Below are 19,373 nucleotides of genomic sequence, written 5' to 3' on the forward strand. Positions count from 1 at the left end.
AGTTACATTTCAACACAACTACAGTTACATTTTTGATATAACTACAGTTTCATTCGATAATATAAAAACACAAATGTGAAATTGTTATTCAGTATCTGTTCATATACACTGCAGTTACATTTCAACACAACTACAGTTACATTTCGATATAACTACAGTTTCATTCGATAATATCAAAACAAATGTAAGGCAACAGTATCTTTTGAGATGAACTGTAGTGTCAATTACGGACTCCGTCTCCCACTTACTGAAACGACGTCGTTTTGGGACCGCGGTCCACAATATAAGAACTGTTAGGAAACACCAAAACGACGTCGTTTCTTCCCTTGGTCCACAAAGCATTGTGGACCACGGTCCATGATATAATTTGCGACTTAAATACGTACATATAGTCATAAACTACATTACCCCATAAAAAATTTAACAATTAAATTAATTTAATTCTAAATGTAATTTCCTTAATTATAATTAAAGCAATATGAAATATAATTAAGGAAGTGAAACTATAAAACTAATTAAATTGTGTATTCATAAATATTTAGAAATTTACTTAAATACATAAATATACTTATGCATTATATTAGTCATACAAAATTAAATTACTAATGTATTAAATTTATAAATTATAGTTTTCTTAATTATAAATCTAGCAATATAAATCAAATTAGGGAAATTATATTATAAAATTTGCCTAAATATATGTTAATAGCTATTATATGCACGTACAATGTATTATACAATCATATAAAAAAAATACATTCAATGAGGGTCTAAATCTACTCATACAAAATTTAAAATTTACATCTTTTGATTTCTAAATATAATTTTCTTAATTATTATTTGTATTGTCGGAATTATAATATATATTAAATATAATTAAGAATAAATCAATTTAATTATGTTAATTTCATTTATAAATTTATTTAAATATGTACATGAGTAGAGACTATATTAACCATATAAAATTTTAATTTTAATTTTGTGTACTATGAAAAGGCATACCTGACCAAATATACGAGAAGTCCAATTATATTATTATATTGTACATTTTATTATCTTTTAATTTTTTTTCTCCAACTTTTATTTAAACTAATGATAATCTTGCATTACACGAGTAAAACACTGGTTTGAATTATAAGTGACAATGATATTAAGATGTGGGGATGATTAATTAGGTTTCAACAAGGTAGCTAGGTAGATAGAAATGGAAAAAACAATCTTGACGTGGCAAAGCAAATCTTGGACCATAGGTATTTTGGTTCAACAAAGATAAATATAGGAATAAGGGTCATATGAAAATATAATTAGATAATTAAACAAAATAAAAGTGTAATTCAACCATCAAACAAACAAAAAGCATGCAATTGCATTGAATAGTTGATTTTTCAGTTAATAGCCAGTCATCTAGCTTAGGTGGTATCTCTTTTACAAATTATATTATTAAATTACATTAAATTAAAAACAAAAATTAAAATCACAAAAGCTCAATTGAAAAGCTTTAAAACCTCTAATGGCTGCTTCATCTCTTTGAGTTCTGTTGTCATTAGTTCATATTCAATAGCCAAAACAATATAATGGCTTTAATTATATTTGTGTCTAGGGACGAAGCTTCCTCCACCGATGGAGTGCTTCGTCTACTGGAGACAAAGCAAAAACATGTTTGCTTCATTTTCAGTAGACGACTTAAAAGCATATTTGATTCATCTCTGGTAGACAAAGTAGAAAATCTGGAGACGAATTGAAAATGAAGATCAGAAAGGTCAAGCTATATCCGTTTTAAAATAATTTTTTATTTAATTTAAAAATAAAATTTGTAAAAAAAATGGCACCTAACCAAATAATCGACTATCAAGTTGAAAAATGGACTAATTAATGCAATTACACAATTTTTGTTTGTTTGTTTACTAAATTACACTTTTTAAAATTCAATGGTTGAATTGCGTTTTTGTGTGTTGTCTTTATTCCTATAAATCTTTTTTTTTTTGACAAATATAATTAGCTACTATTAAATGAGTCTATACAATATACTTTCCAATTTATACAAAACTTATATATACATATATAGAATATGGATCAAATGCGAAGGATGACTTTAGGTAAAAAATAAAAATAAAAATAAAAATAAAAGTTAAATCTTAGCCATAGATCTAGTTAAAATCAATAGTCCATAATGAAGAAGAATTAAAAAAACACGAGTTGACATTTTTGTGATTTTGTGTATGTAAGTTTAGATGTTCTAATCTTTGTTTTCGAGTGCACATTTTTTCTTTTTGAATTGCATATTTTCCTTCTTTGAGTGCACATTTTTCCTTTTTTCGAGTGCATATGTTCTGTCTCAATACTTCATTTTTCCTTTGAGTATAGTGCAAATCTCTGTAACTTTGAGTGTAGAATTTTGACCTTCAAGTACATGTTTTTTTGTCTTCCAGAGCACAATTATGGGCAAGTATTTATTATATGTTTTGCCTTCTTTTCAATAATCTATAATAATTAAATTTTAAATGAAATTTGTGAGATTTACAAACGATTTGTATGGGCAATTGCTTCAATAACACTTAAGTTAAATAACTTCCATTTTTGCTACCATAAATTGTTTTGATTGAACATATTTATGCCTTCGAGTGCATAATTTTAGCCTTCAAGTGCATATTTTTATGTCTTCAAATGCATGCTTTTTTGTCTTCAAGTGCACAATTATGTGCAAGTGTTTATTATATGTTTTGTCTACTTTTCAATAATCTATAACTAAATTTCTAATAGAATTTATGAGACTTACAAATGAACTGTATGAGCAATTGCTTCAATAACACTTTAGTTGAATAATTTTTCTTTTTGGTACCATAAATTGTTTCGATTAGACATATTTATACCTTCGAGTGCAGAATGTTGACTTTCAAGTGCACATTTTTGTGCCTTCAAGTGCATGTTTTTGTGCTTTCAAGCGCACAATTTTTGTTAATTCGAAGTGTAATTTTTTTTAAAGAGCAATAGATCTTAATGAATTTAATGGTTGAGATTTGTGCGCATTTTTAATCTGAAGAGTCCTTTGCACGTGATCCTTGACCTATATATATATATATATATATATATATATATATTAAGGATCAAATGAGGACCTATAGTTAGATGGGGACCCTGTGGACGACTTATTTGATCATTTGATTTAAATAATTCAATGGTTGTGATTAGTTTTATGCAATAGATTTAGTTTTTTTGTGCTCAGTTTGTTGTGCATTAGTACTCAATTTGTTGTGCATCGTTCTCAGTTTACTGTCATTCGGTTTCAATTTGTTGTGCATTCATAGTGTGATTATTGTGCATTCATAATGTGATTGTTGTGTATCCCACCGACTTTATTGTCCAGTTGCGTTAATAACCGTTGATCACTCCAAATTTGTTTTGTAATCGCTGGACTTCTTCTTTTGGGTTACCCTTCAACTTTTCTCAAGTAATAAAACTTCTAGCACTAGACCAATCTTGAGAACCAAACAATTTTTTTTTAAAAAAAATGTCAAATGACTCCAAATGGAACTCTACTAAGATTGTACTTGTTTAAACTTTCAATTACTACTTATTCTGCAATATAATTCATTGGCCTTTGGGATGGATAATTAAGTTCGGATTGTCCAACTTATGTTATCTGCAAATGCTTTTACAAAAATGTTTCTCACCAAATTAAGTTTTAATGACATCTGTTCTTTTGTTGCAAATCATGAATTTTCTAGTAGTGTCGTCTTGTGACTTTAATTTGCAAAGGACTATAAGAAAATAAATCAATCAAAATCGAACTTGTAATTTTGTAATTATCAAGTTAAGAGTCTGACTAACTTGACAAGAGTTACCTTAGTTTAATAACATACTTCATACTTATTAAAAAGTTACAACACACATACAAACATTCTAATTTGTATCCACATTTCCTTTCAATGTTAGACAAAAGTTTTGGAAAAGTCTTTCCAACTTTTTTTTTTTACCCATATTATTGATCCATTAACCATCTTAATTGACAATATATATATATATAATTCACATATTCACGTAAGAAAATTTGAATTTGTATTTTCTCAATGCAACCCAGTCTCAAGTGCCCTACACTGCACTATACCAAATTAAATAATGTATTTCACTTCAACTAAAAGTCTAAACTAATAAATAGAATGTGTTGTAAGTTGGCCTTCCATTAGCCCAGTCTACCAGGATTGTTGTATGGTAACGCGTCGATTGTACATATGAACAAGATTGCAAAAGTCTAGCATCTGTGGTTCAGTTAGTTACCATGATTTACCTCCTCTCAAATACTTTGTCAGGCCGGGACGTGGGGACCCTTGGGGTTGGGAATTTAACCTTGGGAGAAGATTGCAAAATAGAATTGAAGAGTAGAAGAAAAAGTAGAACACAAGATATAGAACTAAAGAATTCAACATCATTATCCTTTTATTAAGCCTTCAAAATATATATATATATATATATATATATATATATATATATATATATATATATATCCATACAACTCTTCATAATCTTCAACATAAATAATGGAATAAATATAATATAAGGCAATGTTGAGGCTGCGACGGTGGCGGCGACACGACGACACAATGCACATTTATATTTATACTAGTTTTATACGCGCATTGCGCGAATGGGTTAATGCCCAATGTTTATATTTAAATAAATATTTGAAAGTATATTATATAAGAGAAGTTTATACATGGATAATTGAATGTCGAATTTTTTTATTTAAATATCTAACTCAAAGTATATGAATCCAAGATAATATAGAAAATTCATTAAAATTATTACTAAAATAAATGTTTGCAAGTTGCAACCTTGTAAAATCGATAGTCTAAATATTTGGTCTAAAAATGATAGTCTAGAATTTTTCCTTTTTGTTGGTAGCATAGATGACAACATCATGCAGATTATGATCTTTATTCCTTTTCCGCTCCTATATGGACTTTCCTTTGTTGAATGAGTTATTTTTATTGAGTAATATTGTCATTGTCTTTATTCCTTTTCCTTGTTGTTGGTAGCATAGAGACAACAGTTCAGATATAACAGAGTCAGTAGTAGTGAAGTAGCTGGTTCATTAGGTAACAGATATAACAGACTATGAAAGTAGCTATGAACAGATATAAGTAGCTATGGAACATATATAACAGAGTCAGTAGTGAGAAGTAGCTATGAGAGTCAGTAGTGAAAAAATAGCTATGAATAGATATTGTAACAGAGTTTTCATTTTTTTTTTATCTTTATTCCTTTTCCTTTTTGTAGGTAGCAATGAGCTGGCCCAAGGGGAATCATCAAGGGGAATCATCACTTGTGAAAATCGAACCCGGGTTCTCCCGAAATTCTTTCTCACAAAGAGAGCTCACCTACCACTTGAGCTACCCCATTAAGTTGTTGAATGAGTTACTGTGGATAAAGAAATCCCTAGTTTAAGAAAAAAGATTAAATAAATTAATAAAAATTTGAAATTTTAAAATATTATGTATTCCAAAGATATTAAAATGTAGTTTCTCGCTTCAATTTGCTGGGTAATGGGTTATTTGAGTACTTTCATTGTCAACAAATCCCCCAAGTAGTTAATATGATTGGTTTCAAACTATTCTTTTTTATTTTTTTCATGGTATTAAAGAAATACATATGTATCATTTTTTGGTGTAACTACTAATTTATTTAATTCAATAAGAGTAAAATAGAGTGATTACGCTTCAATTTGTTGGGTTATTATTTGAGTACTCTCTTTGTCAACCAATCCCCAAGTAGTTAATATAATTAGCTTCAAATTATAAAAAAAAAATTCATAGTATTAATAAAATACTTGGTAAATAAATAAATAACATTATTTTGTACTATAACTTTGATATTTAATTACAAGATATTGTAAAAATAAGTTAATGGACAATGTAATGAATATCAATTGATAAATTTGAATGTAAAGAATCTTTGAATGAGAGAAAATAAAGACAATATAACTAATAAAATTATTTCTCTCATTTAATTTAATTTTTTGATAATGAATAATTTTTTCAAATAAAGGTATTGTAGACACATAATTCTAAATTAAAGAAATTCATATGTATCATTTTTTGTTGTAGCTACTAATTTATTTAATTTAATAGGAGTAAAATAAAGTGAGAAACTTAATTATGTCAAATTTAATTGAGATGAGGTTCGAACCTAAGACCTTTCTTATAAAAATTAATGGGTAAGTTAAAAGTTAACGGAGCATTAACGGAAAAGAGAATATTTAACGGAAAACTTAACGGATAATCATAAATGTAAGGTTAAATTAGGTAATCTTTATTAATAATATTAATCTGAATTATCTTAACCATCTATTTGATTAAATAATTCATCTGAACCATCCATTTGATTAAATAATTTGACCGCCATTTTTTCTACACATTTTAGGCCTAACTCTCTTTGGCTCTTATTAGTATAGTAGATATATATATATATATATATATATATATATATATATATATATATATATATATATATGATGTTCAACATCTAGTAATCAATTTAAAATTTTTTAAATTTAATATTATTTTTCCTTGAAGGGAAAAAAAAAAAGAATCTTTAATTAATTATCTGTATAAAGTTGCAAATTAAAGGATCCACTATGAATGAGGTAATCGTAAGGGGCTAGAAGATGAGTGTGTGCTTGGTTCCCCCAAAATCCCAAGGCCTAGACAAACTAAACATGAACTATGTATTATAATAAATTAATAATAACATTGCATCTTTACATGTGAAGTGGGAATCTACTTTTTCCATCCCTTTAGTTCCAGCAAATGGGCTGCAAACAAACAAACAAAACTTTTTTAGGGTTTTATTTAACTTTTACTTCCTCGGTCTCATTTTATCTATCATACTTATTATTTATTGGTCAAATGAACTCTTTTTTCTTTGTTTATTTTCTATAATATTTTTTACTTATTTTTAAATTTAATTTTTTTGTGTTTAATAATATTTTTAGTGTAGTTTCTAAATATATAAATTTTGTATACTAATACTAAACTTAATATTATGAAAAATTAAATTAAAAATAACTTCAGTCAAACTTCGTTAACCGAACCAGACACATAAAATAGGACAGATTAGAGAGAGTAAAATACTAGAACTTGATCAACAATGGATCTCCTTCTACTAATTAATTAAGCCACTTCATTAGTTGTATCCACTTACATTTCTCTCTCTTTAGTCTTTAATTAAAGCATCAATTAGGTTATTCTTATCCCGACATTATACTCACTTTTAAAAAGCAAATTATACTTTCACATCATTAAATTTATAATTCAGTTTAATATTTTCTCTATATTCTTGTAATACTCTCTACTCGCAAAAGTGGTTCAACTCTCATATCACATTACAATATAATAACAAAATAATGCTAAAATAATAAATAACTTTAAAAAAGGAAAATCAAAAAAGCTACTGAATGATAGGTTTTTGTTAGGCTTAGCAAGCTTTCAGCTGAATGCTTCTAAGCCACATAAGCATGAATTGAATTTTAAAAAAAATAAATAAATAAAATTGCAAAGAAAATGCCAAGTCACCTTACCAGGCATATGCCTTGCAGGGATAATGCCAATCTTATGATTTACCACAATAATATTATATTTCACCAATATTCATGAGGTGAATTCAAGATTCTTTTCAAAAAAATTCTAGAAAAATGCAAAGTCTGTTCATAAGGAGTATTACTTAGTGGTAATTTTTCTGTACACTATAAATAAATAATATATTTTTAATATATACTAAATGTACATTATTTATGTATTGATCGAATGTACATTATTTCATAATATGGTATATAAAATAATGTACCTTCAATATTTAAATAATGTATTTTTAAATAGTGTACATTTATTACACAAAAATATGTACCTTTAATATATTAAAAATGTATTTTTTTTATTAATGGTGACACAGTTAGTGCTCATAGTTTTAGGATTGAATGTACATGCTCTTGAAAAAAGATATCTTTTCATCAAATATTTACGAAAAAATAACTTTTTCAAAAATGATATGTCTGTTCATATATAGTTAGAAGCATGTCTATTATAAAGTACAAATACATATATATTTGCAGAGCATGTTCACAACTTTTGATTGAAGATTGAGTCTCCTGGCTTTATTGTACCCCGATAGAAATAAACCCTTGTCAAAATTATATTAGATTTTAAAGTAAAAAAAAGTTATATTATTTTATTTAAATCAGACATTTTAAAATATATTTTTAATAGAATGTTTAAAAATCAATCAAAATTGAAGTTGTATTAAATTTATAAAGCTTATCTAAAAAATAAATTTGAAAAAATAAAGTAAACAAATTTTCTAAACAGAAAACGAAAATGAAAATTGAAAAATTAAAAAACAAAAAACTGAAGTAAATGTACCCTAAGGTTTTTGTGTTTGAGATTTATTTTGGAGTTTTGAGTAGATTTTAATCTTCTTTAAAAGTCTATACAAGTCATGATTGAATACACCCCTAAGTTATTTTGTCTAACCTTTTGTATCGGTATCATTGATCTCTGTAAGAAAAAATATTTTTTGAATAATTTGTGTAAAATGGCAGGAACATAAATGATACGTGCTAACGTTTCAAAGTTTGTTCTACCAATAAACAAAAATTCCATTTCCAGTTTCCAGCAATGCATTTGAATCAAATAACCCAAACCCAAAGTTAAACCAATTTGATTCCTTCTCCCCTAATGGAATCAATCACAGCTTTGACCTTTCCATGATATGCCTGATCCCTTTTGAAGAATATAGAAACAGCAGGAATGCCTTTGACCTGCAGTCGCTCCCCGAGCAGCTTGCCTATTTTTGCAGCTGCGGCAACATCCCTCGTGTTTTCATTCGTTTCTATCATCCCCAGCCTCAGGCTCTTCTCTTGTGTGCTGGCAGCTGCTGCAACCGTTGCAGTTGGTGTGTGGACTACTTGAGCATTCACATACTTGTTCGTAAACTGCATCCTCAAGACATAAGGTTTGAGGAACTTTGTAACTCTTTCTGGTCTAACTCGTGGAGGAATAACCATTTCTGTTTCATTGTGAAGAGGGACAAAAAGTGTTAGAGTGATAATATACCCGATCAGCTTTACACAATATAATCATCTGTTTGGATCAAGCATGTGTTGGACTTGGCCCTTCACCGGCCTCCACTCTTGCTGGGACCCGAACTCGCGACCTGGCTTGATACTACTTGTTAGGATCAAGCGCTTACTACCACACCAAAAGTTATAGCTAGTAGCAAAGACACAACTTTATTTCCCTATAGACCGCCATCACATTTTCGAAAGGCATGGTGCTGGACTTGACTCTTCACCAGCCTCTGCCCAACAATCTCTCTAACCACATGGTTCTGGACTTGGCCCTTACAGGCCTCCGCCCAACATCATTACACAAAAAAACCAATTAATTCAACATGTGCATAACTATAACGGAGAACACTTATTCTGGGATGACAGTCATGTCAAGCCTTCAAGGTTTTAGCTCAGTCTATATAATTTTAATTTTGTTTTCAATTTTTGGCTCAATCTAGCATTAAGTATTAGAGTGAAAAAAAAAAAAAAAAAAAACCAATAAATTCAGCTTGTGCATAACTATAATGGGGCCACAATCATGTCAAGCCCTCAAGGTTTTAGCTCAGTCTATATAATTTTAATTTTGTTTTCAATTTTTGGCTCAATCTAGCATTAAGTATTAGAGTGAAAAAAAAAAAAAAAAAAAACCAATAAATTCAGCTTGTGCATAACTATAATGGGGCCACAATCATGTCAAGCCCTCAAGGTTTTAGCTCAGTCTATATAATTTTATTCATGTTTTCAATTCGGGGCTCAGTATTAGAGTGAATTTCATACATCTAATGCAATTTAAAGAAAGAATAATAACAACATCCAATTCTGATGCATAAAATGGTATGCATTGTCAGAGAGAATAGGAAAGTCATGTAAGATAACAATCAAGTCATGTAAACTACAACAAATACATTTAAAAAAAAAAAAAAGATGAAGATCCTTTAGCCTTTAGGAAGAATATAGCTTCACAAAGATCTATCCTTCCAAGAAGACAAAGTGAAGGATATGTACATCGTACATTTCAAGTTCTGAGAGTGGGGATTGAAATAAAGCTTCAGTATTATTATGTTGAGTAAAATTCAGATCTGTTCCTGGAACTCTAGAAATTTAAACTTAGTTTCATTTTGGTCCAAGTCTCAATTTAGTACAAAATGATGAATAGTTTTGGTTTCAATTTGGACATCAAACTAATTCTTTGCTCAAATTGGATGTAATCATATAATTCTATCATGTCACTCCGACATGCACAAGGACAAGGACATTATAGGAATAACCACTGGAGAGAAATAATGGCACAAAAAATCAGACATAAGAAAATGAAACTATTCTTCTGTAAATAAAAACCAAACTTAACAAGTAAGGATAAAATAGGAGAAATTGAACCTTGACAAAAACATTGTGTTACAAAAATGAAATTTACTTGCTGTATACCCTTCTAAGTTCCAAGAAGAGGACTAAAGAGAAGGGTATCTTCTAGGGGATTTGTCTTTTTCTTCATTTACTCTGAGCTGGAATCTTCAATTTTCTCTCTTATATAAGTACACGGATATCTAATAAGTTGTCAGGGAGTTTGGCCAAAGGAAATATCATGCTATTTGGTTACGGTCAAAGAAGCTATCTACAAGCTCTCTGCCTCTCTCAATTAGGTGCATCAATATTTAATAAGTCACCATGGAGTTTGCCCAATCAAATTTCAACATATTGACTGTTGATTTATCAATTATAACTCTAAAAGTACTACTCAAAGTTTTAACAAGGTCATTTCTTTCCCTCACTCCTTGGTTAGGTAGAATCATATATCATAACATTCACAAAACAAGAACAATGAACAGGTCCAAAAATGTGCAGGAAAAAGATAAAGGTCACATATAAAACTAAGCATACGTATGTATGTATGTACGTACATACATACATAATGAGTGTTTTACTAATCTAGGCAACTTTGACAGAACACAAAATGATTCTACGATTAAAGGTGGTACTTTACATATTACGATGTAGCTAAGCATTAAACTTTAAACTTGTATGCATAAATGAATATGCAATGGTTAATGCTCTTATAAAATCCTGTCCATAAACACTAATTTACTAAAGTCTGCAATATACAGGATTGAATATAAACAGTTGATTCATATTTGTAGAATTCTCCATTCAGCTAGTGCCCAGCTAAACTTTTAAGTTAAATTAGCAAAAGTTATTAATACCATATCTTAAGTCATTTTCGGGTTCCTTCCAAGTATCATCTGACAGAAGTGATGCATTATTCCTACTATAACCATTTGACTTAGGATTTAGGTTTTATTGTACATACCATTTCAGCATCCTAGAATTTATGTCAATATTATCTTTTTATCATTAATCATAGATAGGTATACAAAAACTCAAAGCAGAGAAAGAGATAGTCTAAGTGCAAAAAATGAGATATTAGGTTCCTTATATCTAAGGATTGATTATAATTTCCTGTTAAAGTTGCAGTTGCATCATAGCAGGGATGACCGGATAACTAAAGTTCTTGTGGCAAGAGTTTGAAATGCACAATATAACTTTGCCGAAACCCCAGCCAAAAGAAACGAACTTAAACTTTATTCAATAACTATAATACAACCCTCAAGAACTGATACAAAGCTATTCCATTTTTTTTTTGTAAAAGAATAATGAATATCCAGTAGCTAAAAATGTTTTCAATGCACAAGAAAATTTGAATTAGAGCGAAACTGCAGTTAATATAAAATTTAAATTCTGTTCTCCATTCTGTTTTTCTAACTTTCTTCTAATACATGTAATATGCATTAATCCACACAGAATACAACAAGATTTTAGGGCATAATCTCCTACTATAGCATTTCGGTGTGGAATCAAATAATAGAATGAATCAATTGTTAAATAGAAGAAACATTCTTACCTTGGCTTGCTCAATCGCTCGTCTATCGAGAGGCGTTGCTATTGCACACAGCTACCGTTCGCCAAGCTGAGCGTGAGCATTGAAAGTTTGAAGTACGACATTAGGTTTTAGGGGTTCTGGAAATTATGTAAAAATAATATATAAATTGCATTTTATTTAAAATTATTATAATAAATTAAAAATAATAATTTTTAATAGGATGACTGTCAGGCCACTGATAACCAGTAGAACATGTCAATTTTGATCATCGTTGCAGTAGGCGCTAGTCTATCGCCCAAGCGGTCTAAGCGGGGTCTAGACGGCGACCTATAAAAAAAAAAAGTAATGCATGTGTATGGGTGTATGTTATATTATATATATATATATTTATTTATTGCCTCTCTTACTTATATAAATAAATAAATTTAAATATATATAAATATAATAAAAAAAATTAACAAGACCGACTCACTCGAATTAACTCGACTAACTCTGCAGAGTTGGCGAGTTAACTCGGCCAATTTCGGACCAGTCGCCCAAGTTAGGCGCTAGGCGGTCGCATAGGCAACCTAGGCGGGAGATTTTTGCAGCAGTGATTTTGATTTAGTTGCATGATTTTAGATTGTTTAGAGAACACCAATTTTTTTTTTTTGGAATTAGATAGCTCAATTGCATTTCCGATTGTAGTTCGGTGATCTATTTTGAAAATTATTCAAATAATATATTACATAAATGTAAATTTTACTTTTGGATCCGTTTGAAAACCCAACGAATGACTATGGAAATCATTTTTTGGATTTCCCCGTGTTTGGGTATTTAAACAAAATATTGTCAAAGGAAATATTCATTCTGGTCAATGAAAAAATATCAAATTTGACGAAAAACATTTTCCTATACTTTTAGTTTGAAGTCATTTTTCAAATTCTTTATTCTCTCGTATTTATCTTCTCTGCCATATATTTTCAAATCAATTTTTGAATTATTATTATCACTACCATCGCTACCACAACCACAACCATTACCACCACCACGCCACCAACCCTATTACTACTAATTATTATTATTAAACAAATAATATGTTCATTTTCTTAAAAATAAATCAAACAGAAACATATAATTTTCTAACATTCAACTAAATATTAGAAAATTAAATTATTTTTCAATAAATAAGTATTATTTTTTAAATTTTTAAACAAACTTTAGTCTTTAACTATGGTGACTTTGTGAGATTTAATCGTACTATTTTAATTTCGTTACATTATATCATTAATTTTTATCTTGTTGTCATAATTAGTTATTTTTTAAACTTTGTTTTTTAAACTATTTACTAAATATGTCTTAATATGTAATTTCATTATTTAGTTAAAAGAGTTAAATAATATGTTAACTGGTATATAAGAGAAAATTGTCATTTTCGTCTACTGACTATTGGGGTCCTCTTAATTGCAGTCCACGACTTTCAAAATTGTTAATTGCATACCCTGACTATTCAATTTCTGTCAATTTGGGACACTCCGGCCAAATTTCTGGTCAAATCTCATTGGAATTTCTTAAACCTTAAAATAACGAGAGCATTTTAGTCATTTCACACCCTATTTCTTCTTCTTCGGCGAGCTATCATTTTTTCTGACGAGCTACCATTCTTTCCGGAGAGCTACCATTTTTTCCGGCGAGCAACCATATCAAACAACAACAACAATAAGCTGACGAGGAGGCCACCGGAATCTGGGCATCGTCTTACTCCTTCGCTGCGCATTGCGTAGTTTATCTCCGGCGAACAGCCTCACCGCCGCCCTAGCTTTCCTTCCTTCTGCTACTGCTGGTTCACGCTGACGGGCCTCCGGAATCTGGGCTTCATCTTGCTCCTCCGCTGCCACCATTATTTCCAGAAGAAGAAGAGCTTTATTATTGGCAATTTGCTCTATCTATTTGGTCCACTGAACATAAATCTGAACATTCCGGTTGCTCCAGCATCTTTGATCTCTTCGTTATTATTAACGAAGAAATCGAAGACACTAAAGTACTTCAGCATTACTATCTGGCAATGCTGGATAACGAATGGTTGCTAAATTGGAGAAAAATGGTTGCTCGTCGGAAAAAATGGTAGCTCGCCAGAGAAGAAGATATAGGGTGTGAAATGACTAAAATGCCCTCGTCATTTTAAGGTTTAGAAAATTCCGGTGAGATTTGGCCGACAATTTGACCGGAGTGTCCAAAATTGACATAAATTGAATAGTCAGGATATGCAATTAACACTTTTGAAAGTCGTGGATTGCAATTAAGAAGACCCCAGACTAAAATGACAATTTTCTCCGTATATAATATATTAATCACACATGCATTATTTGAATAGATGAGTCCGTAATACAAAAGAGCAGGTCTACAGTAATAGTAGGGGCAAATTATGCCGTGGACCTGGGTCCAAAACTACGTCGTTTTGTCTTTTTTTTATTTATTTTTTTTTACTTTTTATTTTTTAGTAAACACATTGCTGAATTAGAGTTGCCCAAAAATGTGTGAATGTAGAGGTTTCAAAGTGTGAATGTAGAGTATAGAAATCCTGAATGTAGACTTATGATTGTGTGAATGTAGAGTTGCCTAGAAATGTGTGAATGTAGAGGTTTCAAAGTGTGAATGTAGAGTATAGAAATCGTGAATGTAGAGTTATGCATGTGTGAATCTGTAATAGAGTTTAAAGTTCTAGTAACTTGTAGCCCTGTAATGTGTGAATGTGGAGTTCTTAAGTTGTGAATATAGAGTACATGACCTGTGAATATATAGTTTTGAATGTGTGAATGCATAACAATGGTAATATAGTTACTAAACATATAATCCTGTAATGTGTAAATGTGAAGTTTACAAAGTGTGAATGTAAAGTATCATATAATCCTGTAATATGTGAATGTAGAGTTTACAAAGTGTGAATATATAATATAGTGTATGTGAATATAGAGTATAGTGTATGTGAATGTAGACTCAGGTCCACCTTGCAAGGTGAACCTGGGTCCACGGCATAACAATCCAATAGTAGGTGATTTTTTTTTTTTTTTTTTTTTTTGAGCAAAGAAATAGGTGATGTCAGTTAGATCTTCTCACTTGCATCGAAGCTGATGCCGTGGCATCAGAGAAAACCCTAGGACACAGGTCACACAGTTTCAACTCCAAAATCTCAATCTCCGGTAGAGCTCATTGCGGGTAGGATCTTGTCGGAGTTTGTTGTTTTCGTCCTCCCAATATGGCTACGCAGAAGAGAAAACTCTACGGCACAGGTCAGCATTTGCGATATGTAACATATATTGTTAATTTTCGCGAGTTCATGTTCATAGTTTTAGTTACATCGGAGGTCAGAGTCATTCCGATGAGAACCGAGATCATCATCAGAGCCACTCGCACTCAGAATGTACTTGGTGATTTGTCTCTCTAAACGTCCATTTTTTTTTTTTGTTTGAAATGAATTTCTATATATTCAGAGCATGAAGTCTGATTGGTAACTATTTAGGCACATTAACGTGTAGAAGTTGTAGTTTTCCTGCTATTTTAATGTTTCAAATTTTATAATGCTGATTACCATTGTTTCTGCACTTTTGCCAAGATTTTAGAACTATTTTCTGTTTTCTATTTTTTTTTTTTTGAATAGTTTGGCCTATGGACTGAATTGTATTGTGTAATTGGTACATGTGATGTTTTTAAAGGCCATAAATGAGCATTGAGGTACACAGTCCAACGTGCATACATCTCAAAGCTTTCTAAAAGGGATTTGTTGGACAGAGGGCACCTGCCTTTTGAAAATGTGCTGGCTGTATATAAGAATGCGACTTCGCTGTAAGCTATAGTTTTTGGCATAGCGATAAGCGTTTGATCTAACAAGTTGTATAAGAGCTATGTCACAGGTTGAGTCTGATGCACATTCATTATGTAGTATTGATGTCTTGGGTTGTATTTGCCACTGTAGCTGTAGGCGAGAAAGGAAGGAGTAGGGAACTCACATCACTTGTGCAAAAGAGATTCATATTTGAGGAGAACACTATGAAATTGTATGCTGAGAAGCTAAGGTAAATAACATGAGTCTGCATATTTGTCACTGTAGCTGGAGGCCTTGCTGTTAGGTGGTATGCATGTAATTTTTATCTTTCAACTAATTTTAATTTTTCTTGTATTCTTATTTGGTTAATGTTTTCATATGCTTTCTTGTTTAAATCTTCTATCTATCCATGTGGTTCTTTTAGGCTGTAACCAGAAAGAATAGAAGTTGCTATTTTTTCTTCCCTTGGGATTTTGAGTTCATAAATTCAGGTTCTAGAGTATATGCCATCCACAAAGCAGTTTGGTGATCCTGTGCCAATATTGTGTCGGATGATGATTAAAATTTTTTCCTCCATGCCATTATCCTCATGAATTACAATTGTATTCATGTAGCAACCTTGGTGATGGAACATTTTCTGCTAGCGCTTTCACAGTTTGTAATTTTTAATTTAATTTTTTTTTTTTAATGTTCGGCACTTGATCTAATTTGTTTTCCCCCTTTAAAGTAGCAGTTAATTTCTAGAACTGATCTTTGTGTGATCTAGTTTGTTTGCCTCCTTTAAAAGTAGCAATTAATTTCTAGAACTGATCTTTGTATGATCTAATTTGTTTGCCCCTTTAAGGTAGCATTAATTTATAAAACTGATCTTTGTGTGATCTAGTTTGTTTGCCCCGTTTAAGGTAGCAATTAATTTCTAGAACTCATCTTTGTGTGATCTAATTTGTTTGCCCCCTTTAAGGTAGCAATTAATTTATAAAACTGATCTTTGTGTGATCTAGTTTGTTTGCCCCGTTTAAGGTAGCAATTAATTTATAGAACTGATCTTTGTGTGATCTAATTTGTTTGCCCCCTTTAAGGTAGCAATTAATTTATATAACTGATCTTTGTATGATCTAGTTTGTTTGCCCCCTTTAAGGTAGCAATTAATTTCTAGAGTTGATCTTTGTGTGATCTAATTTTTTTTAACCCCTTTAAGGTAGCAATTAATTTCTAGAACTGATCTTTGTTACTTACATTGAAAAACATAACTATGCACCCCCTTTAACTTAGCTAATTAAGAGGAAACATTTTCTGCTATATAATATCATTTTTGTTTCATGTCCTAAATAGCTTGTTTCTACTTGCTTACATAGGGCTTGGCAGCTTGCTATAGTGTTCTAAGATTTGTTAGGGAAAGTGGAGCCAAGGGTTTCGAGGTATATCTGATTTTAAAATCAAGGTTTTGTAATATCAGTTTTCTAAGTAATACAGGTCAAGCATGTATGCAGAACATCTTATAAGGGCCCAACATGCCAAATCCATGAAGTTTAAGGATGCCTATATGATTTCTTCTGGCCAACTTGTCAAAGAATACATCGCCTCTGGCCTTGTTTGGTAAATGATGGATCTGCCGTTTTTAGAGTTTTAAGACTTTTTTAAATGAGTTTTAGCCTTTTTGGCTCCTCAATGCTGCCTATCCGCTCAGATGGGCAATAAATGGTCAAGCAATATAGGAGCCTCAAGGCTCCATTCCCACTTTTTCCAACAAAAGGGAAGCAGCGGGCTACTCCCCTTATTATTATTATTATGAAATATGTGTATGTTCTTATGGATTATTTTATATGTTAACGCTAACCTAAAGAGCTAATTTTATTAAATATCTTTTTACAAATAACTAATACAATCAGCTAGTCAAATTCGCTAACACAACATGCTAATGTTAACTACTGATTGCCAAACAAGGCCTCACAAGACATGTCCTCTTAAAACAGGTTGGTTTGAAATCTGTTCTCGTTGAAAGGACCTATGTTTTGTACATATACTATATAGTTTGCCTTCAACACTGGTTATTGCTATGCCCTGAGCACCATGCTTTGCTTTGTTTCAGGGGATCCTTGATATCAAGGTCAAGGTTAAAATCATGCTTGATTGGGACCCCAAGGGCAAGCATGGCCTGACAACTCCTCTCCCTGCTGGTATTGTTATTATTCGTTCTCCAAAGGAAGAAGAAGAAGAAGAATATATCAGGGCACCCATTCCCCCTATCACCAATATTGAGGTAGCTGTTGCATAGACTATTACTATCTATCTGCATTGTCAACTGCAACAATTGAGCACTAGATTTTCTTGTTTTTAGCTTCTCCAATGTCAGATACTACAGAAAAGAGGTATGGTCGTTTTTTGGTCTACTTTGATTGGGATTTTTTGTTTTGTAAAAACTCATCTTACATTAGCTTATTTTATGCAATGGAATGTGTCTTTGCCCTCCAAAAGCATGAATTATGTAACTATACAAACTGCAGGAAATTATGCATTAATGAGATAAAGCTAACCGGTCATCATCTCTTCCAAGCAATTTAGCATGCATCCATCCTCCAGATCGACGGGCTCCCAATCTGACCGGAACGGGAAAATATCCTTGGGGTAAAATAAACCACTAGCTACGTTCACTTGTTCTCTATATCCCATCATCAATGCCATATCTGCAAGATTACACCCTATCAACCTATTCTTCTCCTTATCGATTCCCACAACTCTCTTTATCTCCCACCTGTAATTTCTTTTGTCTTCTAGTCCCCAAAGCCATAGTTCATTCGATTTATACTCACGTATAAATCCTAACTTCCCCTTGTACTCAACAATTCTTTCATGTTTGCAGATTTCGTTGTCGTCGATGGTTGGTCCTGGGAATTCTGAGTGAGTTTCAGTTGTTGAGTCGAAAGTCAAAATTGTGTTGTGGTTCATAAGCCAATAGGCTACGTCTCCTATACAAACAGATGGTTGACGGTTAAAAAACATGAATTGTTCTGTTATGAGGTTTTCTAACTGTCTCCATGACCAAATTTTTGAATCGAAAATCTCACATATGTAGCTTTTTTTTCCAAGTGGCCTGAGAATTAAAAAAATTATCAAAACATTAATTTAGCATTGCTAGAATCATATTGCAAGAAATATAATATAATATGCTCACATGCTAAGTTATGTTTGTAATAATATTGTAAAAAATAAAGAAACTTACCAATGACGGGCATATGAGTATTTGATTATTTTGTAGTGAAGGGGATTTGATTTAAGAATTATCAAAGCAACTAGTTCGAAGCGCATTCTTTGCCCCTTGGGGCTAGGCAACACAACATGTTGTCTAGTACTTGGCTTGCAAACAAAATAATCGAATGACTTTTTACAACACAAAATTCCTTGATTGGAAGATGCCAAGATCCTTATGTCATCCCCGAAGCACTTGATAGATATATTTGGAACCCTCAAGGTTGGGTCAATGGACACAAATGTGGAAACTTGCAAGCCGAATTGGTATGTTTGAACAAAATATCCAATGATATTCTTTGTCCTTTGAATGTAATTTTTTAAGAACCGCGAATCTTCAATTAACTCTT

The 19,373-nt window shown here is 31.2% G+C and overlaps 2 protein-coding genes across 18 annotated transcripts; one reads left to right on the forward strand and one right to left on the reverse strand.

Annotated features, from left to right (window-relative positions):
* Positions 1-8,545: 8,545 nt before the first annotated feature.
* LOC116021000 (50S ribosomal protein L18-like) lies at positions 8,546-12,107 on the reverse strand. The gene is made up of 2 exons (XM_031261593.1): positions 11,997-12,107; positions 8,546-9,057 (listed from the first exon to the last, which is right to left on the reverse strand). The coding sequence occupies exon 2, from the start codon at positions 9,053-9,055 to the stop codon at positions 8,699-8,701; it is 357 nt and encodes a 118-aa protein (XP_031117453.1). The 5' UTR covers positions 9,056-9,057; positions 11,997-12,107; the 3' UTR covers positions 8,546-8,698.
* A 2,968-nt stretch (positions 12,108-15,075) lies between these two features.
* On the forward strand, positions 15,076-18,863 carry LOC116021099 (40S ribosomal protein S3-2-like). 17 transcript variants are annotated; one of them, XR_004098910.1, is made up of 7 exons: positions 15,076-15,382; positions 15,668-16,399; positions 17,133-17,195; positions 17,268-17,750; positions 17,867-18,146; positions 18,282-18,402; positions 18,638-18,863. XR_004098910.1 is itself a non-coding variant. In XM_031261708.1 (4 exons), exons 2-4 carry the CDS (start codon positions 15,876-15,878, stop codon positions 17,934-17,936), a joined length of 345 nt encoding a protein of 114 aa, XP_031117568.1. In that variant the 5' UTR covers positions 15,076-15,382; positions 15,668-15,875; the 3' UTR covers positions 17,937-18,251. The 17 variants fall into 17 exon arrangements, 1 of the variants encoding a protein (XP_031117568.1); XR_004098911.1 differs by having other exon boundaries at positions 15,668-16,027; XR_004098901.1 differs by having other exon boundaries at positions 15,668-17,750; positions 17,867-18,037; positions 18,116-18,146.
* Positions 18,864-19,373: the final 510 nt, after the last annotated feature.

The sequence above is a fragment of the Ipomoea triloba genome, chromosome 5 (genome assembly GCF_003576645.1).
Source record: "Ipomoea triloba cultivar NCNSP0323 chromosome 5, ASM357664v1".
Classification (NCBI taxonomy): Eukaryota; Viridiplantae; Streptophyta; class Magnoliopsida; order Solanales; family Convolvulaceae; genus Ipomoea; species Ipomoea triloba.

Coding starts and splice junctions, on each gene's coding strand:
- LOC116021000 (XM_031261593.1), bottom strand. CDS start 9,055: ATGGTTATTCCTCCACGAGTTAGACCAGAAAGAGTTACAAAGTTCCTC.
- LOC116021099 (XM_031261708.1), top strand. CDS start 15,876: ATGCACATTCATTATGTAGTATTGATGTCTTGGGTTGTATTTGCCACT. Junction 16,028..17,250: donor TTGTATGCTGAGAAGCTAAG/GTAAATAACATG, acceptor TAAGTAATACAG/GTCAAGCATGTATGCAGAAC. Junction 17,374..17,866: donor ATCGCCTCTGGCCTTGTTTG/GTAAATGATGGA, acceptor GCTTTGTTTCAG/GGGATCCTTGATATCAAGGT.